The 25,297-nt window shown below is 48.6% G+C and overlaps 1 protein-coding gene across 4 annotated transcripts in view; it reads left to right on the top strand.

The window, feature by feature from the left end:
• Positions 1–24,434, top strand: part of CASP9 (caspase 9) — a 32,146-nt gene extending 7,712 nt beyond the window's left edge. Inside the window, exons 3-10 of one of the 4 annotated variants that reach the window (XM_009448820.4) lie at positions 8,811–8,845; positions 9,644–9,820; positions 10,641–10,730; positions 11,962–12,109; positions 21,272–21,451; positions 22,713–22,822; positions 23,056–23,140; positions 23,680–24,434. In XM_009448820.4, the coding sequence (XP_009447095.2) occupies positions 8,811–8,845; positions 9,644–9,820; positions 10,641–10,730; positions 11,962–12,109; positions 21,272–21,451; positions 22,713–22,822; positions 23,056–23,140; positions 23,680–23,687 (833 nt within the window). In that variant the 3' untranslated portion in view covers positions 23,688–24,434. The remainder of the gene's footprint in view (positions 1–8,810; positions 8,846–9,643; positions 9,821–10,640; positions 10,731–11,961; positions 12,110–21,271; positions 21,452–22,712; positions 22,823–23,055; positions 23,141–23,679) is intronic. The other 3 variants (XM_513049.8, XM_009448825.4, XM_009448829.4) reach the window with 3 other exon arrangements.
• Positions 24,435–25,297: the final 863 nt, after the last annotated feature.

Below are 25,297 nucleotides of genomic sequence, written 5' to 3' on the forward strand. Positions count from 1 at the left end.
AAATGGAATTGTGTGTTAAAGGGTACTTGTTCCTGTCCGATAGATGCTACCAACTTATACTTCAAAAATATGTCATTTTAGCCAGGTGTGGTGGTGTGAGCCTGTAGGACAAGCTACTTGAGAGGCTGAGGCAGGAGGACTACATGAGCCTAGGAATTCACAGCCAGCCTGGGCAACTTAGTGAGATCCTATCTCTAAGAAAAAAGAAATTGAAAAATTGTGTCTTTTTTTTTTTTTTTAATTGAGGCAAGGTCTTCTGTGGCCCAGGCTGGAGTGCAGTGGCATGATCACGGCTCACTGCATCCTTGAACTCCCAGGCTCAAGTGATCCTCCCACTCAGCCTCCCGGGTAGCTGTGTGCGCCACCAGGCCTGGCTAATTTTTTTGTATTTTTTGTAGAGACAGGGTCTCACCATGTGGCCCAGGCTGGTCTTGATATCCTGGGCTCAAGCAATCCTCCCATCTCGGCCTCCTGGATAGCTGTGCGTGTTTTCCCTGGCCAATTTTTTTTTTTTTTTTTTTTTTAAGAGGGAGTCTCGCTGTCACCCAGGCTGGAGTGCAGTGGCGCAATCTCGGCTCACTGCAACCTCCACCTGGGTTCAAGCAATTATCCTGCCTCAGCCTCCTAAGTAGCTGGGACTACAGGCAGCCGCCACCATGCCTGGCTAATTTTTGTATTTTTAGTAGAGATGGGGTTTCACCATGTTGCCTAGGCTGATCTTGAACTCCTGGCCTCAAGTGATCCACCTGCCTCAGCCTCCCAAAGTGCTGGGATTAAAGGTGTGAGCCACCACTCCCAGCCCATGCCTGGCCAATTTTAAAATTTTTTGTAGAGATAGGGTCTTACCGTGTTGCCCAGGCTGCCCTCAAACTCCTGTGCTCCAGTAATCTGCCCACCTCGGCCTCCCAAAGTGCTGGAATTACAGGTGTGAGCCACTGCACTCGGCCCAAATTGTGTCATTTTATAATCTCACCAACTGCGAGTGAAGGTGACCACTTTCCCACATTCTTGCCAACAGTGAATATTGACATTTTTTCCTGTGTGATGGGTAAAAAGTGCTGTTTTCTTTCAACAAAAATTCACCAAAACTCATTCATATTGTTGTGCATATCAGTAGTTCATTCTTTTTAATTTCTAGATGGCAGCAGTTCCTGTTCTGAATAATCCACAATTTATTTAACCATTTTCCTATTGATGGACATGTGGGTTGTTTTCAGTTGGGGCTTTGTTCCCATGGCAGCGTGTGGAGCTCTAGCACTTCCTGTTTCATGGGTGCCTGGTGGACCATTGCATGGTATCAGAGTTAATATTCATAATAGTAATGGTGAACATTATTGAGTACTTGCTGCATAATGGTGATTTTTGGGCAATCCACTAAAGCAGAGAAACAGACAAACATGGTAAGGGTAGGAAGCTGCATTTGCTTGAAGTGTAAGGAAGAAGACTGGTTCTGGAATTGGCCATGTGCATTACTATCCTGTAAAGGAGGCAGGCAGAATACAAAGCTCATCTGTTGTTATTTGGTTCTGGGAAATGTCAACGTGAGTCATTTAGGACCAACAGTCAGAATTTGAAACTTCCTGTTTTTTTGGAAGGTGTTTTATTTCCTGTTTGTTGTGAATATTTATTCCTAGTAGGAGCTTAATTCTGAAGGGTAAATAACAACAGCAATAGTAAGATCACTTATTTTTACTTTATTATTATTATTTTTTGAGATAGAGTCTTACTCTGTCACCCAGGGTGGAGTGCGGTGGTGTGTTTTCGGCTCACTGCAACCTCTGCCTCCCAGGTTCAAGCAATTCTCTCACCTCAGCCTCCCAGGTAGCTGGGACTACAGGTGCACCACCATGCCTGGCTAGTTTTTGTATTTTTTGATAGAGACAAGGTTTCCCCATGTTGGCCAGGCTGGTCTTGAACTCCTGACCTCAAGTGATAAACCCGCCTCAGCCTCCCAAAGTGCTGGGATTATAGGTATGAGCCAGCACAGCTGGCCCAAGATCACTTTAAATAATGTGAATATCACTTTGTAGAATACACAGTGTTTTTTCAGGTCATCAAAACCACCCTGTGCCGTGGTAGACATGGCAAGCCCGTCTGTCATTATATGCTACTTACAGGGGAGGAAACTGGGTTCTGAGAGCAACAGTCACAAAGTGAGTTCCAGTACAGAGCTAGGACTTGGGCCTAGGTCTTCTGGCTTAATAGAGCGACTGTCCCATTTTCCATGAGCTGCTGAGAGATGTCCTTTTTAGATGCTGGGCCTTAGACTCCAGAGTACTGCATGGGAATATTTCCCAAGGTAGGTTTCATGGTGACCCACAAAGGAAGAGCTGTGTATTCATATGTATGGGAAGGTCTGGCTGAGCAAGAATAGGGCCAGCAGCAGAGCCTTTAATAAGTGAATACAGGAAAGGATGCTGTAGGTCAGTGTTTCACACTGGGGACGATTTTTCCCCGACCTCCAAGGGACATTTGACAATGTCTAGAGACAAATCTGGTTGTTACAGCTGAGGGTGGCTGGGTGCTACTGGCATCTAGTGGGTAGACAGAGATGCTGCCAAAACCCAACAGTGTACAGAGTAGCTCTGCACAATAAAGAAGAATCTGGCCCAAAGGGTTAGTGTGGTGGGGCTGAGTACACACACTGCACTCATACATATTCATTGAGCATGAGTGTCAATGAATAATAATGTGGACACATCAGTTTTATTGAGTTGTCAAGTGTGTCGGATATTGTTCTATGTGCCTCACATGTATTAATTGTTTGAGGTGTCATCACAATCCTATGAGGTTGGTAGTTGCTCCTATTATCCTGTAATACAGATGGGGAAATCAGAGACCCAGAGACTCTGAGCTCCTTGCCCATTGTGACACAGGTGCTAAGTGTTGGAGTTGGGATTTGAACCCAAGTACCTCAGACTCACTCCATCACTGTCTCATGAAGAACAAATGGCTCATTCTCTTTCTTGTCCCTATATTTGTGCCATTACTCATTAGCTCACACAAATGTTTACTAAGTACCTGTTGGGTTCTAGGTGTTGGGGATGCAGCTTCGAACAAGGATGCCCAGTCCTTGCCTTCAGGTGGAGAGGGGCAGGTACTCAGTTCATGCTTGCCTAATTTGGTCTTTATTCACGGCTGTGGGTAGTGCTATGAAGCTGAACACGGTGCTTTAGAGGTGCATCATTAGGGGACCCACCAGAGAGAGTGGCTTTGTCTTTGTATATTCAAAGGAAAATGCCTTTTCCTTCAGAATGGAAGGAACTTTCTTAGTTTCAGACGTGATGCCTTGTGTGTAACTGCTTGTTCCAGCCAGGGCCTCTTGCCCGGGAGGGCTGGGAGAACTGTTGGTGGCTGTGTTCTCATGATTCTCCAGAGAAAGAGAACCAATAGGGGGTGTGTGTATGTGTATAAAACAGCATCTTTTGTTCAATGCTGCATCCCCAACACCTAGAACTCAGCAGGTACTTAGTAAACATTTGCATGAGCTAATGATTAATGGCACATATACACAGACAAGAAAGAGAATGAGCCGTTCGTTTTTTTTTTTTTTTTTTTTTTGAGACGGAGTCTTGTTCTGTTGCCCAGGCTGGAGTGCAGTGGCGCGATCTCCGCACACTGCAAGCTCTGCCTCCTGGGTTCACGCCATTCTCCTGCCTCAGCCTCCCGAGTATCTGGGACTACAGGCACCTGCCACCATGCCCAGCTAATTTTTTTGTATTTTTTTTAGTAGAGACGGGGTTTCACCATGTTAACCAGTATGGTCTTGATCTCTTGACCTCGTGATCTGTCCGCCTCAGCCTCCCAAAGTGGTGGGATTACAGGCGTGAGCCACTGCACCTGGCCAAGCCATTTGTCCTTTATGAGGCAGTGATGGAGTGAGTCCGAGGTACTTGGTTCAAAGCCCAACTCCAACACTTAGCAGCTGTGTCACAGTGGACAAGTAGTTGAGTCTCTGGGCCTCTGTTTTATATATATACACATACACACATACACACACGGATATATATAGAAAGATATATGCATTTTTCTTTGTGTGTATATATATATTTTTTTATCTAAAAACATATTTATTACAAGGAACAGGCTCATGCAATTATGGACGCTGAGAAGTTCCAAGATCTGCCATCTGCAAGTTGGAGACCAAGAAAGCTGGTGGTGTAGTTCCAGTCTGAGTCTGAAGGCCTGAGATCCAGGACCACCAATGGTAGAAGTTCCATTCCAAAGGCAGGAGAAGACTGATGTCCCAGCTCAAGTAGTGAGACAGAGAGAGATCAAATTCTCCCATTCTCCACTGTTTCGTTCTATTCAGGCCCTTGACGGATTGGACGTGGCCCACCCTCCTGGGGAGTGCCATCTGCTTTACTCTGTCTACCTATTCACATCCCATTCTCATCCCCAAAACACTCTCACAGGCACCCTGAGAAATACTGTTATATTTAACTAAATATTTGGGTACCCTGTGATCTAGTCAAGTTGACGTGTGAACTCAACCATCAGTGGCTTTCTCTGCTCATGCCTTGCCTGGGTTGGAACTTCCTTGAAAGTAGAAGTTGGCTTTTCAACCCTACCTGGCTTCTTGGTCTCTTTGCTCTGGGGCTGGTGGCTGTGCTCACCTCCCATTACAACTCAGGGTCTCTGAGCCCCCAATTCCCCTCTGGCAAATGGGGATATGTGCCAGTACTTCTGTGCTGAAGGGCCTGCTCTGAGGAGTAAGTGAGGCAGTGTGTGGAGGGACTTCACATGGGGCCTCCTATTGAGTGAGCCTTGGGTCTTGTTGGTCAGCTCTGCTTCCTTCTGTGATTTCTAAATTGCCAAGGGCTGGGGAGGGCCAGTCCTAGGGCATCTTCCCTTCTGTTGGGTCCCCCAGTTCCCCTGTTTCTTTCTGTGTCCTGATTGAAAATCACAGAGTGCTTTGACCACCCTGTGACCCAGCCAGCTACAGGTTTTTCCCAGCAGACCTGAGCCCAAACCTGGGCCTTAAACATTCTCAGGCATTGATAAAGGTATCTAGGTAGGCTGGGCATGGTGGCTCACGCCTGTGATCCCAGCACTCGGGGAGGCCAAGATGGATGGATCACTTGAGGCCAGTAGTTTGAGACCAGCCTGGCCAACATGATGAAACCCTGTCTCTACTAAAAATGCAAAAATTAGCTGGGCGTGGTGGTGTGTGCTTGTAATCCCAGCTACTTGGGAGGCTGAGGCAGGAGAATTGTTTGAACCTGGGAGACAGAGGTTGCAGTGAGCCAAGATTGTGCCATTGTACTCCAGCCTGGGTGACAGAGCGGGACTCTGTCTGAAAAAAAAAAAAAATTAGGTGTGGTGGTGTAGTCCTAGCTACTTGGATGGCTTAGGAGGGAGGGTCACTTGAGCCCAGCAGGCAAAGTTTGCAGTGAGTTGAGATTGCACCACTGCACTCCAGCCTGGACAAGAGAGTGAGACTCCGTCTCCAAAAACAAAACAAAACAAAAAGGTATCTAGGTTATCACCCAAAACACTGAAAGAAACCAGCCCTGGCCCTGAGCCAAATTCCTTAAACCCTCATATAAACTCCTTACCCTGACCTCTTCACTATGGACCAAACCTAGGTAGACACCTGTTTTTTTTTCTCGCCTCTGCACCTCGAGGATTGCTTTGGCCAGATCGCCCTGGCATTTATTGCTTCTTTCTTTGGAATCCCAACTGGCCCCATCTTAGGACAGTTTGGGGCACTCCCTTGTGGGAACTCTTCTGCTGCCACTTCTGGGGTGATTCCAGCATAGGTTCGGAGGGACGAAACCCCTTCTTTCCCTTGGGTGGCAGAGAGGATGTGCTTGCCCTCTTCTGTTTGTGTTGGAGACCTGGGCACATGCCCAGTGACTCCGGCTGGAAGACTGATTCTTTTGCACACACTTAGCCATGTGTGTTTATTGTCCCCATGGGAGTGGCCATTTCAGGAGAAACTGGTCACACGCACCTTGTATCTGACCATGTCACCCAACTTGAGGGGCCCTGAACATGCCATGCTCCTGCATCCTCCCTGCCTTTGCTCATGCCGGGGCCTCTGCCTGGAGTGTCTCCTCTCCCTCTTTCTTTGGGCACCCCTTGGTTGATTTGCTCCCTCCATGGGCACCTGTAGCCCTTGGCCTCTTGAGAGCAGTCATTTTGCTTTATCAATAGATATTTCTAATTTGGGGAATGAGTGAATTCCTCAGTAGTGGATAGTAGTTATATTTTTGGGGTACAGCGGAATTTTGGAAATGAGCAAATGTTCTCAGAATGAAGTCTGTGGATGAATAGGAATTTTCAGGGTAGGTAAAACCATTTCTAACTTTAAAAATGGGATGTGAATGGGATGTGAGTGCTTTTCTGCTGTGGCCTTTAAGCTGGCAGAATAGTTCAGACCTGTTCTAAGCAAGGAATGGCACTGTTATTGAAACAGGAGTATGGGCTCCACTGCAACTTGGAGGTGGCCACTGTATTCTCCTTGTTTAAAAAAGAAAAAATGTAGGCCGGGCGTGGTGGCTCATGCCTGTAATCCCAGCACTTTGGGAGGGCGAGGCAGGTGGATCACCTGAGGTCAGGAGTTCGAGACCAGCCTGGCTAACATGGTGAAACCCCATCTCTACTAAAAATACAAAAATTAGCCAAGCGTGATGCAGGTGCCTGTACTCCCAGCTAATTGGGAGGCTGAGGCAGGAGAATCGCTTGAACCCAGGAGGCAGAAGTTGCAGCGAGCCAAGATCGCGCCACTGCACTCCAGCCTGGGTGACAGAGCGAGACTCTGTCTCAAAAAAAAAAGAAAAAACATCTCATAACCTTTTAGGCTGGTGGCCAGTCAACTTCTTGCTAACGGAAATGAAACTCTTTTGATGTTGATGGAAAATAATCATCTTTATTCATTTATTCATTCTGCAAGTATTTCCTGAGGACCTGCTCTGTGCTGGGCCCCTGTGGACTCGCAGACAGTGAGCATCCGCTCTCCTGAGCTTCTCTCACCTCTTTCTGCTCTGGAATTTCTTCTCAATGAGACCACACTATTTCTATACTCTCTGGTGTCTGGCTTTTTTCACACAGCACGTTTTCTTTCTTTTTTTTTTTTTTGAGATGGAGTTTTGCTCTTGTTGCCCAGGCTGGAGTGCAATGACGTGATCTCGACTCACTGCAACCTCTGCCTCCCAGGTTCAAGCGATTCTCCTGCCTCAGCCTCCCGAGTAGCTGGGATTACAGGCGCCTGCCCCCTCGCCTGGCTAATTTTTCTTTTTTTTTTTTTTTTGTATTTTTAGTACAGATGGGGTTTCACCACGTTGGCCAGGCTAGTCTCGAACTCCTGACCTCAGGTGATCTGCCTCCCAAAGCGCCAGGATTATAGGCGTGAGACACCGCACCTGGCCTTACGCAGCACATTTTCAAGGTTATCCCGCATTGCGTGTATCAGTGAAGCGGTGTCACTCGTCTGGGGTAAATACCCAAGATTCATTGTCTTCACAGCCACGGAAGACTAGGACACGGACATACAGTGAGGTTCAGAGTGGAAGTATAATAGGTGAAAGAAAGAGAAGAGCTCTCTCTGCTGCAGAGAGAGGGGTCCCAGTGAAATGGGTTGCTGTTTCTGCAATGAAATGCAAGGGGTTTTAAAGATGAGCCTGAGGAGATGGTGTCTGATTTACAAAGGGCACAAAGATTGGTCAGACCAGGTGTTTCATTTGCATAGGATGCATAAAACTGGTTAGGGCTAGGTGTGCCATTTGCATGTGGTGCGAAAAGCTGGCCAGCCCCACTCCAATCTTGTGTTATGCAGATGGGTTCTCTACCTGGCCAGTGCCATGTTGCCTACTTCTTTACTGTCTTGTGGTGACAAAAGGGAAGATAGAGCCTCCTTGCTGAGTATACCTGGCCCCCTGGTAGCCCTTTTCTATTGGCACAGCTGCTGGCATTCACTCATGTGAGCTTCCAGCTTGCTTATCTATGTCTGCAGCTTGATTTTTCAGGCTGCTCTTTGTTAGAAAAGAAATGATTTGAGGCTGGGTGCAGTGGCTCATGCCTGTAATCTCAACACTTTGGGAGGCTGAGGTGGGTGGATCAACTGAGGTCAGGAGTTTGAGACTAGCCTGGCCAACATGGTGAAACCCCATCTCTACTAAAAATACAAAAAAATTAGCCGGGCATGGTGGTGGGTGCCTGTAATTCCAGCTACTTGGGAGGCTGAGACAGGAGAATTGCTTGAATCTGGGAGGTAGAGTTTGCAGTGAGCCAAGATAGCGCCATTGCACTCCTGCCTGGGCGACAAGAGTGAAACTCCATCTCAAAAAAGAAAAAAAAAAAGAAAAAAAAGAAACGAAACGATTTGGGGATTTTGTTAAAAGGGAAATTCTGCCGAGGACTGTTTTACCCTCACTATCTGCCTAAATAATTTCTTTCTGTCTCCTGTATCATCAGTAGCTCATTCCTTTTTAGGCTGTGTAATGTTCTCTTGTGTGGCTGTATCACAATTTGTAGTATATCTACCAAACTGTTGTTAGATTGGTTGTTTCCATGTTGGGGCGTGATGAATAAGGCCTCAGGGAACATTTTGGCCAAGTCTTTTGTGCCCGTTTGCACTCCTTGCTCTTTGATATATACCTGAGGGTGGACTTGCTGTCAGAGGGTAGGTGTGTGTTTAACTTTGTTAGAAACCTCTAAACAGATCTCCAAGGTGGCTCTCCCACCAGCAGAGTCTGAGGGTCTGAGTTCTCGCTGCTCTGTTCTTGGGGGGCTGTCCTCACAGAGCCCCTTGCCCCTCCTCTGCTGTAACCCAACATTCATGTTTCTCTCTTTCTCTGCCTCTTCAGGTGCTCTTGAGAGTTTGAGGGGAAATGCAGATTTGGTGAGTCTCCATGAAATTTGGGCCAGTAGCTCGGGCTCTGGGCCCTTCCCTCCCCACCCCTCAGGTCCTTCCCTGCAGGCGTGTCAGGAGCCCAGGGAACCCAACCCTAGGCAGTGCAGTGGGGGTCTGGTCCCAGCCTCCCTGACTCCGGCCCAGCGCCTGCTGGGGCAGATTGTTCATCTCTGCGCTTCCTCATCTGCAAAGCTGGCAGCAGAAGCAGGGCAGACCTGATGAGGGGCGGGCATCGGGATCCAGACCAAGTCGCCACTCTCTCATTCACAAGTATTTATTGTGTGGCTCCCATGCTCTGTGCTGGGGCCACCTGGGAAGGAGCCATCAGTCAGTTAGGCGAGAGAGAAGTTAGACAAATGAGTATATAAATAGAAATAGTGATAAGTACCATCAACAAAAGAACAGGCTGCCTTGAGAGAATTACAAGGGGACTGAGCCTGGGGAGGGAGCAGCCTTGGGTGCCTCCAGGTGGCCTGGGCATGGTTCTGCTGACAGAGTTCTCAGGTACACTCCTGGCCTAGGTGACCCGTGAGGTCCTTTGGGATGAATGCTCATGGCTGTTGGATTTCCAGGTTACCAGCTCCCTTCCCTTAATACCAAGATGGGGGGGTCACCTTCTAGTGCTAGTCTTCCCTGCAGTTGCTTCTCTTTTGCCCTGGAATGCCGGGTGGAGACCCTGCTACTCCTTGTGCGGGAGGGCAGACCCCGTTTTCTTCCCGCCTCTCCAGACTGTCCTCTAGGGAGCGTGGGGAGAGCCCGGGTTTACGTGGGTCCCTGTGCTGGCAGGCTTACATCCTGAGCATGGAGCCCTGTGGCCACTGCCTCATTATCAACAATGTGAACTTCTGCCGTGAGTCCGGGCTCCGCACCCGCACTGGCTCCAACATCGACTGTGAGAAGTTGCGGCGTCGCTTCTCCTCGCTGCATTTCATGGTGGAGGTGAAGGGCGACCTGACTGCCAAGGTACACTCACTATCTGTGGAGGGAGACAGGGTGGGGGGCAGCGGGTGGGGAAGTATCTTTTGAGAGACTCCAAAAGCCAGCTGACTCCCCAGGCGAGCCCTTACATCTGGAGGACCATGGGAGGTAGGACGGCCCAGCGGCTACAGGTTCAAGTTCAGACGCAGAAGTCCGGGTTTGAGGACTGGCTCTCTCGGCCACCTGCTGTGTGACCTCCTGTGCCTCAGTTTCCTTGTCTGGAAAGCAGGAATAGTACCTGCCTCCTTGGGTTGTTTTGGGGGTTAGATGAACAGTGCCCAAGCGTAGCACCTTCTCCCCGAAAATGGTGGCTATTACGACTGCTGGGACTGTCAGCACTTCGGTACTGGCCCTGGGAAGCCGAGAAAGTGCTCTGCCCAGGCCTTTGGGTTGGGCCCTTTGTTGTTTTATTTTTTGGGGGGGGCGGGGGCACAGAGTCCCACTCTGTCATCCAGGCTGGAGTACAGTGGCACGATCTCGGCTCACTGCAACCTCCACCTCCCAGGTTCAAGCAATTCTCCTGCCTCAGCCTCCTGAGTAGCTGGGATTACAGGTGTGTGCCACCACGCCTGGCTAAATTTTTTTTTTTTGTATTTTTAGTAGAGACGGGGTTTCACCATGTTGGCCAGGCTGGTCTCGAACTCCTGACCTCAAATGATCCATCTGCCTTGGCCTCCCAAAGTGCTGGGATTACAGGCGTGAACCACCATGCCTGGCCAGGCTGGGCCCTTTTATTGTTAGGAACGGCCCAGTCTGCATCCAGACCTATCTGTGCTTCTGGCTCACCTGCAGCCCTCTCTTGTAGGAAATGGTGCTGGCTTTGCTGGAGCTGGCGCGGCAGGACCACGGTGCTCTGGACTGCTGCGTGGTGGTCATTCTCTCTCACGGCTGTCAGGTAGGAAGCCTCCCACTGCTCCCTGGGCAGGCATTGGGTACTGGCCGTGCCAAGAGGCTGTGCAGGGGCCATGTCCCTTCTTGTGTCCAAAACACCCTTGGCTTTGTGGAAAAGGGCTGTGGGGCCCTGCCCACCTCCTGTTGTTTTCTTGGGAGCCATGTGGTCCTCTGAGGAGTTGGCTGCACCGTCCTGGGCAGGTCGGTGTTCCTGGGAGAAGCCCTCTGGGAGAGGGAGGGCAGAGACCAGGTCTGCTCACGAAGCTCCTGCACCCAGAGTTTGTTCAGAGGCAGGTACAGCACACATGTTGTCTCAGCTCCTGTCTCTGTCCTGTGAGGCACTGCCCCAGGCCCCTTGCTGCTGGTGGGACTCAGGACACCAGGCCCACTGGGGGCTTGGCCCCTTATGTATTTGTCATTGTGATTAAGCCCTTACCCCTTACTGGGCCTCAGTTTCCTCATCTTTTAAGTTGAGGAGTTGGACAGATCACAGTTACAAGCTGGGGCCTGGAGTCCCCCTGTGGTCTGCACGGTGTTTTGAAAACTGGCAAATTTCACATAAAAATCAGGATTTCTAGTTTCTCTTGACAAATCGCAAAGGTCTGGCCTGACGAGGCCAGCATCTTTAGCCAGTAAAACTCCAGCCTGTGGCTGGGCAGGGCTTTCCCTTTGGTCCTTTCTCTCATAATATGGTCCCTAGAGCTCGTGAAGAATGTGGACTCCCAGGCCCTACCCTGGACCTCTTCATTCCGAGTCCGCCCAGCAACAAGGTTTCCAGGTGATTTCCATGCCCTTGAGGTCTGAGCTGAACTGATTTAAAGCAGCCACTCTCAGCGTTGAGCTGCCTCAGTCAGAGGGGCCTGGAGGACCATACTGCTGATTAGGAGGTCTGGGTGGGGCCCAGGAATCACATTTCTTACAAGTTCCCAAGCGATATTGATGCCGCTGCTGCAGGGGCCAAACTTTGAGAACCACTGGTCTAGAGGCCGCAGCCAGCACTCTCCAGGCACACTGGCCCCTAGAGGCACATGAGTTTGACATGCGACCCCTTGCTGTCAAGGTGTCTTTCCAGATGCTGACCAGGGTCTTTCCAGAACCAACCTGCTCTGTCTCAATCAGCCTCGTGCCCCTGGCTTTGACCTTCCAAATCCTTGGCTCCCACAAAACCTCTGAACAGGCTGTTGGATTCCTACTCCAACTTCTTGGTTTTGTAACCAGGGTTCTTGGTCTTCTAGGCCAGCCACCTGCAGTTCCCAGGGGCTGTCTACGGCACAGATGGATGCCCTGTGTCGGTCGAGAAGATTGTGAACATCTTCAATGGGACCAGCTGCCCCAGCCTGGGAGGGAAGCCCAAGCTCTTTTTCATCCAGGCCTGTGGTGGGGGTAAGCAGCTCCTCAGCCTCCCTCTGGGTGGGTCTGGTGGGGAGGGAGCCGCCACCTGCTTCTTTCTCCAGCCTGCCCCTCACAGGGCCCATGAGGTCTCTCCAGGCAGTCAGAGGGTACCACACATGGTCCCTTTTTCGCAGCACCTCTGTCTGGCTGGAGCAGGCCCTGCTCTGTCTGCTTTGTAGAGGTCAGAGCCTTCTGTTTCATGGCACAGTGGCATCATGGGCTCGAGTAACTTTGGCAGCTTCAATTCCAAAGACTTGGCAAAAAGAAAGCAGAAGAGAGAGGAGAAACCTCTTTTTATTTTTCTTGTCACCATTCTCCTGACCTCCATCAACTAGACCCCGTTTCCACTATCCCAGAGAAAGGGTGGCCACAGCTAAACTGCATGGAGAAACCAAAGAATTTAAATATTGGAATTTTCAAAAGCGTAGTTGTGGGGGTTCGAGGAACATTTAAAGATTACTTGGGCTGGGTGCAGTGTCTCATGCCCAACACTTTGGGAGGCCGAGGCAGGAGGATTGCTTGAGCCAGGAGTTCGAGACCAGCCTGGGCAACACAGCGAGACCCTGTCTCTATTTTTGTTTTGTTTTTTAAATGTATTACTTGGATTCTTTGTAGTTTTGCTGTATGCTCTAATTTTAAACTTCACTCCTATTACAGTGTTACCTGATTTTCTTATAAAAAAAGAGGGAAGGGAGACAAACATGGGGTTCCTAGTTTGTGGGTCATGACAGGAATATCAGGGAGCGCTAGAAATTCTGTCCCAGGGAGTCCCCTCTGCCCTAGGCTCTCCACGGACTGGAACATTCAGAAGGTATATCAGTTCCTTGCCTCCAGCCTGATCTGCCAGAGAAGTGAGCACTGTTATACCATAGCGCTGTCCAGCTCGTCCAGCTGTGACATGGGCACCTGTGGTCTATTTCTCCTGTGCACATCCAACTGCCCCATCCCTATTCCACGTTGGTGGAGTTGGGTGGAGGCTACCTAGGAGAGCAGCCTCTGGTCACATCATTCACCCAGTAAGTGTTTATTGAGCACCAGCTGTATATACCAGGCTGTGCGTTAGGTGCTGGGGATAGGGGAAAAACAGAGTTTCAGTCTCCTGGAATTTATAATTTGACATGAACTGTATTAAGTCACTGTCATGACCCATGCCCATAACTTGACCACAAGTGATTGAGAACACTTGATTAACCCTGGATGGGCTACTGACCTATCTATCACACAGCCCTGGGCCAGTTCATCTCTAGACAGCTCAGCAAATGGGGAAAATAACAGAACCCACTCCCAAGCTCAGGTGATCCTCCCACCTCAGCCTCCTGAGTAGCTGGGGCTACAGGTGCACACTACCATGCCCAGCTAATTTTTCTATTTTTTTTTTGTAGAGACAGGGTTTTGCCATGTTGCCCAGGCTGGTCTTGAACTCCTGGGTTCAAGCAATCTGCTCACTTCGGCCTCCCAAAGTGCTGGGATTACAGGCGTGATCCACTGTGCCCGGGCAACTTTAATAATATTTAATGCACTAATTGGTGTGTGTACAGTGATTGGTTCATTTTAATAACTGAAAACCCAGCCTGCCCTCCACTCCCACCCCGGAGGACCCAGTGTCACATGAGAGTCCCCCACCCCGCTGTCGCCAGCACAGTTCCCTCAGGACAACAGTAACAGGAAGTGAGGAAGGCTGCCACTCTCGGGGCTGTAGAAACCCTGCTCTGCCTCACCTCCTGTCTTATCCACAGTGTGTGGTCCAGCAATGCTCTTCCTTCGGAGCCTCCGGTCCCTCTTTCTCCTATGAATCAAATGAAAGACAGAAAGGGCAAGGGAATTAGGAATGCAGGCTGAGCAGGCATACCTACTTTCTGGACAGTTAGTCGGTCTTGTGCTCCTCCCATGCCCCATCCAGTCTCAGTCTCAACAGCAGGGAGGGCCTTTGTCACGTGAATATCTGCTGTCACTCTTAGGACTCAGTAGCAGGGCTTCCAAGGCCTTTGGTGACCTGGCCCCTGCCACTTCACCTTCCCCAGCCTGGCATGCTCCGAGTCCCCAGCACGGCCCAGCCTTCCCAGGATGTCCAGGCTCTTGCTTGCTCTTCTACCTGCTCCCCTGGCTAACTCTTTTTTTAAAATTCATTTTTACTTATTTTGTTTTAGAGATGGGGGTCTCACTATATTGCCCAGGCTAGTCTTGAACTGTTGGGTTCAAGTGATACTCCCACCTCCGCCTCCCAAAGTGCTGGGATAACAGGCATGAGCCACCGTGCCTGGCACCTGGCTGACTCTTAATCATCCATCCTTCTGGTTACAATTTATTGTCACTTCCCTAAACACCCCCTTTCTTGGCCAAAGTCAGGGTTAGCTGGCCTTTGTGCTCCTGCAGCCTCTGTCCCTCCCCTACCATAGCACTGTCTCATTGTATTGAGATGGGCTTATCCCCTGGTCAGCTCTGAGGGGAAGGCCAGGCCTACCCTGCAGCCAGGCCCCCAGCCTGGCACAGAGCCCACAGTCTGGTTGCGTCTCATGTGGATTCTAATTTGAATGTAAAGGAGAACCATACAAAAGCATCTGTGGTGGTTCACGCCTGTAATCCCAACAGTTTGGGAGGCCGAGGTGGGAGGATCTCTTGAGACGAGGAGTTTGAGACCAGTCTCTATAATAAAATTTAAAACATTAGCCAGGCCTGGTGGTGTGTGCCTATGGTCCCAGCTACTTGGGATGTTTAGGCAGGAAGATCGCTTGAGCCCTGGAGGTCGAGGCTGCAGTGAGCCATGTTTACACTATTGCACTCCGGCCTGAGTGACAGAGCCAGTCTGTCACCTGTCTCTAAAAAAATAAAAAATAAAAAAAAAATATGAGCCAAATTTGGCATAATGTAGATTTCCATCATTGAAACAAAACTCACAGAAAACAGCAAGATTTCAAAGCCAGCATGCAGTGATGAAGATATCCCTTTGGAGTCGGGTCCTTGCTTTGCCTCCGCAGGCTGCGTGACCTGGTGCTTAACGCAGTTACCACATGGTGGCGCCACGTCAGCTGAGAGCAGAAAGAAAGGTCCCCGTTCTTCACTAGTGCCTGGCGAGGGGTCTGTTTACATGCATCAGAACACCTGTCCTGGGTTTTGAGGACTCTTGTATTGCTATTTTATAACTCACTATAATAATTTAAAAATATTTAATTTAAAAATCATTTAATAATAATTTAATTTAAATATAATAATAAATAATTTAAAAATCATTTTTAAATAATAATTTTAAAACCCTCCAACGTGTCATCCACCCATTCATTAGGAGGTAACAGCACCAGGGCTGAAAAATGTGCATTGAAGTCGATAACTTTGGTGTGCAACGTCGGCGTGATAGGCAACCAAGTAGCCACCTCTCTGAGGCTGAGCCGTCAATTTTGGGGTGACCCCTCTTTGGGATTTGAGAGATCGGGCTGAGAAGACAGAAAGCAATGACAATATGCTGCAGTGGTTGTGGATTTTCTCTGCGGAGGGAACATCTCCTCCTACTGTGTATTTATTCTTGTGGGGAATGAGTCCTGCCTTACGGGGAGTTTTGCATTAATGAGGCTCTCTAAGAACCGAGGCTCTCCAAGAACCAAGCCATGCATACAGTGCAGAACACCCTAGGCAAGGCCTTCACATCAGATTTGTGGGCTGAGGCTGACACGTGAACGGAGCTGCCTTAGCGCCCCGCCTGACCCCCTCTTTCCTTTCCCCCACACCCCCTGCTCTGATCTGCTGTCTCTTCTCAGCCTCTCTGCTCACCCTGTCTCTTCTGGCCATTCTTAACGGCATCCCCCGCTTAGGCATCCCTCCGCCCCCACAGGCTGCCAGGCAGACCCAGCACCATCACATTCACGCCTCAGGCCTCCTTGCTGTGCTGCTTCACGTCATTCCCAGACACCTGGGGCAGATTCCGGAGTCTCTACCAAGAAAACAACCAGAAGCGATGAACCACAAAATCTAGAGAAAAACATGGCTGTCACAGATCAAAGAGGCCCCCCTTTGGAGGCTGGGGGCCTCCGTGAGAAGCAGTGGGATAGTTGAGAGGCAAAAAACATGGGGCAGAATTCCGCGCCCCTCACATCAGCTGGGAGAATGCCAATGACCAATGGTTTCTGAGCTTTAGCTGTGTGGGGTAAGAGGTCAATAGATTTTGGTGTTACTATTATGGGGTTGCCAGAGCCACCTCTGTTCCTGCCAGATGGGCCCCCAGCTCCTCTGGGTGAACCGTGACTTCCCTCAGTCACATAGATCCAGCCATGCAAACCTGCCTGCGTTGCGGCCACAGCACTTGCTGTCTCTCTCACCAGGACCGTTCTCCCTGATGGCATCAGGGCCTGGATCACAGTCACATTCTCCAGGAGTGTTTTTGCAGGGGACCCTCTGGATCACTCCTACTCCAACTTCAGCCTATTTTTTAAAAAATTTCTTTTTTTTTCTGCAGTATGTATACATAGTTAAATATATATATATATTTTTTAACCAAAGCTCTTGTTAGATGCCTTCTTTCCTGAGTAGCCCTCTGTGCTCCGCCTTACCCCACCCACCACGAGCCCTACTGCAGAAGACCTCATCCCGGAAGGCCTCCGTCAGTGTCTCCACTTCAGTAGCTCTGTAGCTGAGCCATGTGGGGCACAAGTCCTGCCAGGACCTCTCTGTTTTCCAAGCTTGGCACTGCCTTTGGGGAGTCTAGATTTTAAAATGGAAAAGACAAAAAATCTGGCAACCTAAAAAAGAAAATAATTCAGAATGTTATAAGCTAATACAGCCATCTCATTTTTGCATCTTCCTTTTGGATTCCAGCCCATGAGCACAGTCTGCTTTTCTCAGCTAACATTATCCCTTAAGCAGTTCCCCAGATCTCCATGGCCTTCATCATCACTAGCTCAAATGGCTTTATAATGGGCCATTTTCATGACATGCACTAATTTACTAAACCATTTTCCTAATGTCGGCCATTTAGGTGATATCTAATTTTTGGCTCACACAACCACAGGTGTCTTCATATAGAAAGCTTTTGACTGCATTTGAATTATTTTCTTAGGAAATTACTGGATTGGAAGGTGTAAACATCTCCATGGATTTCATTACCCATGACTTGGTGTCTATTTGGTATTTTTCTGATGGCTTCTTTGATTCTAGAAAAGGATTTGCCATAGTGCAAGAAGTACAAATGATAACACTAGGACAAAATAGAGAGGGAACACAAGGAGAGAAGAAAAGTAAAAGTTTGGATTCCAAAAATACATCCTAGGATGTCCTGCAGCTTTCTACAGTTCTCTAATGTACAAGTGAATTAAAAATTTAAGGTATACAACGACTGATTTTAGAGATAAAATCACTTTGCAGATGTAAAGAAACATGGAAAAATCCCAGCCATTGGTAATAGTAGACTCAAAAATGAGGTAGGTCAAAGTCCCAGTCAGCCTCTGTCTGGGGGGAAACCCCTTAACTTATCTCAGTCTCAGTTGCCTAATTACATAAAATGGAATACTGATAGCTACTTGCTAGAGGTGGCCCTGCGCATTTTTTATGCTTTCCAGCCGCCATTGGAAATAAGATCATTGGCCAGGGGCGGTGGCTCACGCCTGTCATCCCAGCACTTTGGGAGGCCGAGGCGGGCAGATCACGAGGTCAGGAGATCAAGACCATCCTGGCTAACACAGTGAAACCCCGTCTCTACAAAAAATTAGCCAGGTGTGGTGGCACACGCCTGTAGTCCCAGCTACTTGGGAGGCTGAGACAGGAGAATCGCTTGAACCCAGGAGGCGAAGCTTGCAGTGAGCCATCGCGCCACTGCATTCCAGCCTGGATGACAGAGCGAGACTCTGTCTCAAAAAAAAAAAAAAAAAAAAAAAGATCACTTTCAAGATCCATGGAATCTGGTGTTCTATAGTTCTATATCTGGTATTTGCAAGACAGAAGTCAGGAATAGAGACTCCAGACACATTTCTTCCCTTGGTTGTCTTAAAGGGGACACTGTGATCTTGACAGCCTGAGTAAAGGGTTTGAGTGAGTGCCTATGATATAGTGGACAGTTTCCTCAACTATATTTCTAAAAAAAGACAAGTTTTATGTGACTTTTTAAAAATTGTGGCAAAATACATATAACATAAAATTTACTATCTTAACCATTTTTTTGGGGTGATTGCTTGAGCTCAGGAGTTTGAGGCTGGAGCGAGTTAAGATCATGCCACTTCAATCTGGGCAACAGAGCAAAAGCGTGTCTCTTAAAAAAAAAAAATGCCTGTAATCCCAGCACTTTGGGAGGCCAAGGCAGGCAGATTGCTTGAGCCCAGGAGTTTGAGACCAGCCTGGGCAACATGGCAAGATCCTGTCTCTACAAAAAATACAAAAATTAACTGGGTGTGGTGGCACCTGTAGTCCCAGCTACTTGAGAGGCTGAGGTGGGGGATCACTTGAGCCTGGCAGGTCAAGGCTGCAGTGAGCTGTGATTGCACCACTGCACTCCAGCCTGGGTGACAGAATGAGACTCTCTCAAAAAACAAAAACAAAAAACAATCCCCCAAAACAAAACAAAAAACCACTGCCCTCTCCCCACTGAATGGTCCTGCCACCCTTTTCAAAATTCATTTGACCATGCATGTGAGGGTGTATGTCTGGGCTCTATTCAATGACATTGACCTATGTCTGTCTTTATGCCAGTACCATACTGTTTTGATTACTGTAGCTTTGTAGTAAGTTTTGAAATCAGGAAGTGTGAGTCCTCCAATTTTGCTCTTTTTCCAGATTGTTTTGTCTATTTGGGGTCCCTTGAGATTCTCGTGTGAATTTTAGGATAGATTTTCTATTTCTGCAAAAAACATCATTGGGGTTTTGATAGGGATTACATTTAATCTATGGATTGCTTTGGGTAGTATTGAGATCTTTAAGTTTTCTAATCCATGAACATAGGATATATTTCCATTTATTTATATCTTTTTTTTTTTTTTTTCTTGAGACAGAGTCTCGCTCTGTTGTCAGACTGGAGGACTGTGGCGCCATCTCGGCTCACTGCAACCTCTGACTCCCTGGTTCAAGCAATTCTCCTGCTTCAGCCTCCTGAGTAGCTGGGATTACAGGCACACGCCACCACGCCCAGCTAATTTTTATATTTTTAGTAGAGTCGGGGTTTCACCATGTTGGCCAGGATGGTCTCAATCTCCTGACCTAGCGATCCACCAGCCTCGGTCTCCCAAAGTGCTGGGATTACAGGCGTGAGCCACTGTGCCTGGCCTATATCTTCTTTATTTTTCTTTCTTTCTTTCTTTTTTTTTTTTTTTTTTTTTTTAGATGGAGTCCTGCTCTGTTGCCCAGGCTGGAGTGCAATGGCACGATCTTGACTCACTGCAACCTCCGCCTCCTGGATTCAAGTGATTTTCCTGCCTCAGCCTCCCAAGTAGCTGGGATTACAGGTGCCCACCACCACGCCTGGGTAATTTTTGTATTTTTTAATAGAGACGGGATTTTACCATGTTGGCCAGGCTTGTTTCAAACTCCTGACCTCAGGTGATCTGCCTGCCTTGGCCTCCCAAAGTGCTGGGATTACAGGTGTGAGCCACTGTGCCCGGCCCGGCTCTTTTTCTTTTTTGAGACTGGGTTTTGCTTTGTCACCCAGGCTGAAGTGCAGTGGCGTGATCACTGCACACCGCAGCCTCAACTGCTTGGACTCAAGTGGTTCTCCCACCTCAGCCTCACGAGTAGCTGGGACCACAGGCACATGCCACCACACCTGGCTAAATTTTTTATTATGTGTAGAGATGAGGTTTTGCTGGTCTGGAACTTCTGGGCTCAAGGGATCCTCCTGCCTCAGCCTCCCAAAGTGTTGAGATTACAGGCGTGAGCCATGGCATCCAGCCTTCTTTCTTTCAGCAATGTTTTGTAGTTTTCATTTTACAAGTCTTTCATCTTGGTTAAGTTAATTTCTCACTATTTTATTATTTTTGATGCTATTGTCAATGGAACCATTTTTGTAATTTCTTTTTCTGATTGTTCATTGTTAGTGTATAGAAATGGAAGTATTTTTTGTGGTTGGCTTCGTATCCTGCTAATATGCTAATTTTATTTGTTCTAATAGTGTTTAATCTTTAGGGTTTTCTGCATATAAAATCATACCATCTGTGAGTAGAGATAATTTTACTCCTTCTTTCCAATTTGAATGTCTTTTATTTCTTTTTCTTGCCTCCTTGCTCTATTAACTTCTAGTAATGTGTTGAATAGAAGTGGCAAAAGCAGAAATTCTTGCCTTCTTCCTGATCTTATAGAAAAAGGTTTCAGTCTTTCACCATTGAGTATAATGTTTGCTGTGGGTTTTTCATATGTGGCTTTTACTATGTTGAGGTAGTTTCCTTCTATTCTGAGTTTGTTGACTGTTTTTATCATGAAAGCTTGTTGAATTTTGTCACGTGCTTTTTTCTGCATCAATTGAGATGATGATGTAGGGTTTTTTTCATTCTCTTATGAACCCCAAAAATCTGAGACAGGTCTCAGTCAATTTAAGAAGTTTCTTTTGCCAAAGTTAAGGACGCACGCCCAGGAGACACGTCTATGCCTTTCTCTGAACATGAATTTTAGGGTTCCAAATTTAAAGGGGAAAGGGCAGGATATTGAGAAGTACACAGTTTTCAGGTAAGAGCAGGGTAGGGGGAAATAGTCATTCAAGCATTTGTCTGGCTCAGTGAATTTGCATTTTTACGTAAGGTAACATAGGGCAGGGGAAAATGCAGGGAACCTGCATTTTTACATAAGATAACAAAGACAAATGGGGCAGGGGAATAATCAGATATGCATTTGTGCCAGGTGGGCAGAGGGGTGATGCCTCTGTAAAGATAAGCTATCCATTTACATTGCCATGGTGAATTTTATCAGACAACTATCTTGGAGCTCACCAGGAATTTCCTTGTGGGCAAAATATGGGAGAGGTGTGTAGCTTTTCATCTTGTAGCCATCTTATTTAGGAACCAAAATGGGGAGGCACGTTTGCGTGACCCAGTTCCCAGCTTGACTTTTCCGTTTGGCTTAATGAGTTTGGGGTCCCAAGATTTATTTTCCTTTCACACTGTTAATGTAGTATATTGCACCGACTTTCATATGTTGAACCATCCTTGTCTGTGTATTTCAATGACAAGGGGTGTTTGTTTCTGCTTCCTGCAGAGCAGAAAGACCATGGGTTTGAGGTGGCCTCCGCTTCCCCTGAAGACGAGTCCCCTGGCAGTAACCCCGAGCCAGACGCCACCCCGTTCCAGGAAGGTTTGAGGACCTTCGACCAGCTGGACGCCATATCTAGTTTGCCCACACCCAGTGACATCTTTGTGTCCTACTCTACTTTCCCAGGTGAGCACATCAGAAGGGCTCGTCCTCGCAGCCAGTGGGTCTTCCCGTCTGCCCTAGAGGCAGCTGTGTGGTGAGAGAAAAGACCAGGGTATGAGTCCTGGTTCTGTCTTTTGCCCCTCTGTGACCCTGAGCAAGTTACTTCTCTCTGAGCCTCGGCTCAGGCTGAGCGGGCAAGGATGCGCACTGCAAGGAGGCCTGCGCCCTTGGGTTCCTGTGCCTCACTTGCCTCTCCTCTGCCTGACCCTGCCTCTGCCTTCGCATCTCTAGCAGGGGAATAGGAATCGTGCCTCAGGGGTTTCCATGGGAATTAAACAAGGTGGCTGGCACGTCACTGAGCACAGTGCAGGGCACGTAGTAGGTGCAGCAAGCGGTAGTTTCCTTCCTTCTTTTTTTTTTTTTGAGATGGAATCTCGCTCTGTTGCCCAGGCTGGAGTGCAGTGGCGCGATCTTGGGTCACTGCAAGCTCTGCATCCCAGGTTCACACCATTCTTCTGCCTCAGCCTCCCAAGTAGCTGGGACTACAAGCGCCTGCCACCACGCCTGGCTAATTTTTTGTATTTTTAGTAGAGATGGGGTTTCACCGTGTTAGCCAGGATGGTCTCGATCTCCTGACCTCGTGATCCACAGGCCTCGGCTTCCCAAAGTGCTGGGATTACAGGCGTGAGCCACCGCGCCCGGCAATTTTTTTTTTTTTTTTTTTGAGACGGAGTCTTGCTTTGTCGCCTAGGCTGGAGTTCAGTGGCATGATCTCAGCTCACTGCAACCTCCACCTCCCGGGTTGAAGTAATTCTCCTGCCTTAGCCTCCTAAGTAGCTGGGATTACAGGCATGCATCACCACACCCAGCTAATTTTTGTATTTTTAGTAGACACAGGGTTTTACCATGTTGGCCAGGCTGGTCAAGAATTCCTGACCTCAAGTGATTTGCCCACCTCGGCCTTCCAAAATGCTGGGATTACAGGTGTGAGCCACTGTGCCTGGCAGTTTCCTTCCTTTCTTATGCCTTGGATGAGTCACTTGACTTTTCCAAGCCTTGGTTTCCTTGCTGGGAAAACAGGAATTATAGCCGGAATCAGGGGATGGTCATGAGGGTGAAATAAGATCATGATTAGGGCAGAGCCTCGGGCCAGGCTGCTCCTGCTGGATGTATGCATGAGTCAAGGTCTGGAGGGCGCCCGAGCCTGCGTGCATGGCCAGAGGGGCGGTGGGGAGCCGGCGGAGGGGTGGCTCTCCAGCAGTGTTCAGCCCTCCTCCCTCCAAAGGTTTTGTTTCCTGGAGGGACCCCAAAAGTGGCTCCTGGTACGTTGAGACCCTGGACGACATCTTTGAGCAGTGGGCTCACTCTGAAGACCTGCAGTCCCTCCTGCTTAGGGTGAGTGCTGCCTTCCTCTGCAAAGGAGAGGGGAGGCTGCTGAGGGGCAGCGTGTCCTCCTGGGGCTGGGGATTTGGGGGTGAGCAGGGCAGGCCCAAACCAAGGGTAAAAGGTAGTAGACTCCTGCCTCTGAGCCTTGGAGTCGGCACTTTTATGTCTCTTTATGAGAGGCATCCTGCCTGTGGTGACGTTTGCCCTTTATTCAAAGAGTTGCCTTCCCTGTCTCCTCCAAGGTCCCCAGGTTGACACCTCCCGCTCCTCCACTGATGGAGCTGGTCCTCAGTGCCAGCGCAGGATGGCTCTGTCCAGACCCTGAAGGCGGGTCATGGGCCCCTCCCTATATCCTGTGGGCATCATGTAGTCTTCTACTCTTGACCCTCAAGAATTGTGAACCCCTCCTTGTACATCGCCTTCTCAGGAGGCCCCAGTGAGGAAACAGATAGGGAAGCGTGGCCTGATAGGCCCAGTCCTACTCCATGGAAACCCGACTCAGAGCAGTTGCTTCCTCTGAGGGTCCTGTGGCCTTGTGGCTGCCTTGGGAGGCAGCATGTATGGGCCCCTGCTGCTCTGCTCAGGTATTCACGCCACGAGAAGGGGCTGCGGGGCTGGGGCCACTCCTTGCTCCTTGCAAATATTTCAGTCTGATTTCAACTTTATGAATTTGGAAATTTTGAATTTTGAGTTTTTTAAAGGTAAAGTTGAGGTGCGTGTTCTTTAAGCCCTCCTGCTCAAAGAGGCTGCAGTTTGAGCTGTTTTTAAGGTGCGGGTTGAGTGGACATTCCCCCCAGCCCCTCTTGAATTCTTCCTTCAGTCCAGAGAACTGAACTCACAGAGCTCTCCATGGTCATGTCTTACAGGTCGCTAATGCTGTTTCGGTGAAAGGGATTTATAAACAGATGCCTGGTTGCTTTAATTTCCTCCGGAAAAAACTTTTCTTTAAAACATCATAAGGCCAGGGCCCCTCACCCTGCCTTATCTTGCACCCCAAAGCTTTCCTGCCCCAGGCCTGAAAGAGGCTGAGGCCTGGACTTTCCTGCAACTCAAGGACTTTGCAGCCGGCACAGGGTCTGCTCTTTCTGCCAGTGACAGACAGGCTCTTAGCAGCTTCCAGATCGACGACAAGTGCTGAACAGTGGAGGAAGAGGGACAGATGAATGCCGTGGATTGCACGTGGCCTCTTGAGCAGTGGCTGGTCCAGGGCTAGTGACTTGTGTCCCATGATCCCTGTGTTGTCTCTAGAGCAGGGATTAACCTCTGCACTACTGACATGTGGGGCCAGGTCACCCTTTGCTGTGAGGCTGTCCTGTACATTGTGGGATGTTCAGCACTGTCCCTCGCCTCAATGCCAGTAACGCGTCTTCCTGAGTGGTGCCAAACAAAAAGGTTCTCAGGTGTTGCCAAATATGTCCTGGGGTATAAAACTTTCCTCGCCTGACAACCACTGGTCTGTAGGGATTTTTGGCTACACACAAACCAGTATCTCTCATAGATCAGCAAGCCGGGGCCTACTAGAGTCTGAACAGCTGTAATCTATGAATTCTAAGTGAAAGTTTAAAAATTGTTAATTTTTCCTATATTGCATTAATTTTAAAAAATAAATCTGAGGCAAATATGGACTCTCTTTTGCCTATTTCTTCCCTCATTTTGCTCCAACTCTTTCTTCTTCCTTACAAAAGAGACTTTTGCTTTTTTCGAAACATTTCCCCATGTTTTTCTGGGGTCTCGCTATGTTGCCCAGGCTGGTCTCAAACTCCTGGGCTCAAGTGACCCTCCCAAGTAGCTCTTACTACAGGCGTGCACCACTGCACCCAGCCCCATTTATTCATGTCTTATTTCACTTGATCCTTATCCCATCCCAGGAAGGCAACAAGGGTGAGAACCCTGTGCTCAGGGAGGTTAGGTCTCTTGTCCAAGGGAAAACGATTATCCAGAGAAGAGACCTGGCCAGAACCTGGGTCCCCTGAGTCCCAGCCGTGCCTCCCATGTGCCTTGCTTGCTGAAGCACCCCCGGACTGCAGTGTGAACGTGCTGTGCAATAGTGACACGCTGGGCTTCCCCACAAGGCTCCACCCTGAGGTCTTTTAAGCTGTCCTTATGCCAGCCTATTTCTTGTTTTTTGGGCCTTTTTTTTTGGAGATAGGGTCTCACTCTGTCGCCCAGGCTGGAGTGCAATGACGCAATCTTGGCTTATTGCAGTCTCGACCTCCTGGGCTCAAGAGATCCTTCCACCTCAGCCTCCTGAGTAGCTTGGACTACAGGTGTGCGCCACCTCTCCCAGTTAATTTTTGTATTTTTAGTAGAGACAGAGTTATGCCATGTTACTCAGGCTGGTCTTGAACTCCTGGACTCAAGCGATCAGCCTGCCTTAGCCTCCCAAAGTGCAGGGGTTACAGGCTTGAGCCATTGCGCCTGACCTATTTCTGGTTCTTAGGGCCCTGGATGTTAGGATGGATTTCTGAATTAATAATAATAATA

Source organism: Pan troglodytes, chromosome 1, assembly GCF_028858775.2.
Source record: "Pan troglodytes isolate AG18354 chromosome 1, NHGRI_mPanTro3-v2.0_pri, whole genome shotgun sequence".
Lineage (NCBI taxonomy): Eukaryota > Metazoa > Chordata > Mammalia > Primates > Hominidae > Pan > Pan troglodytes.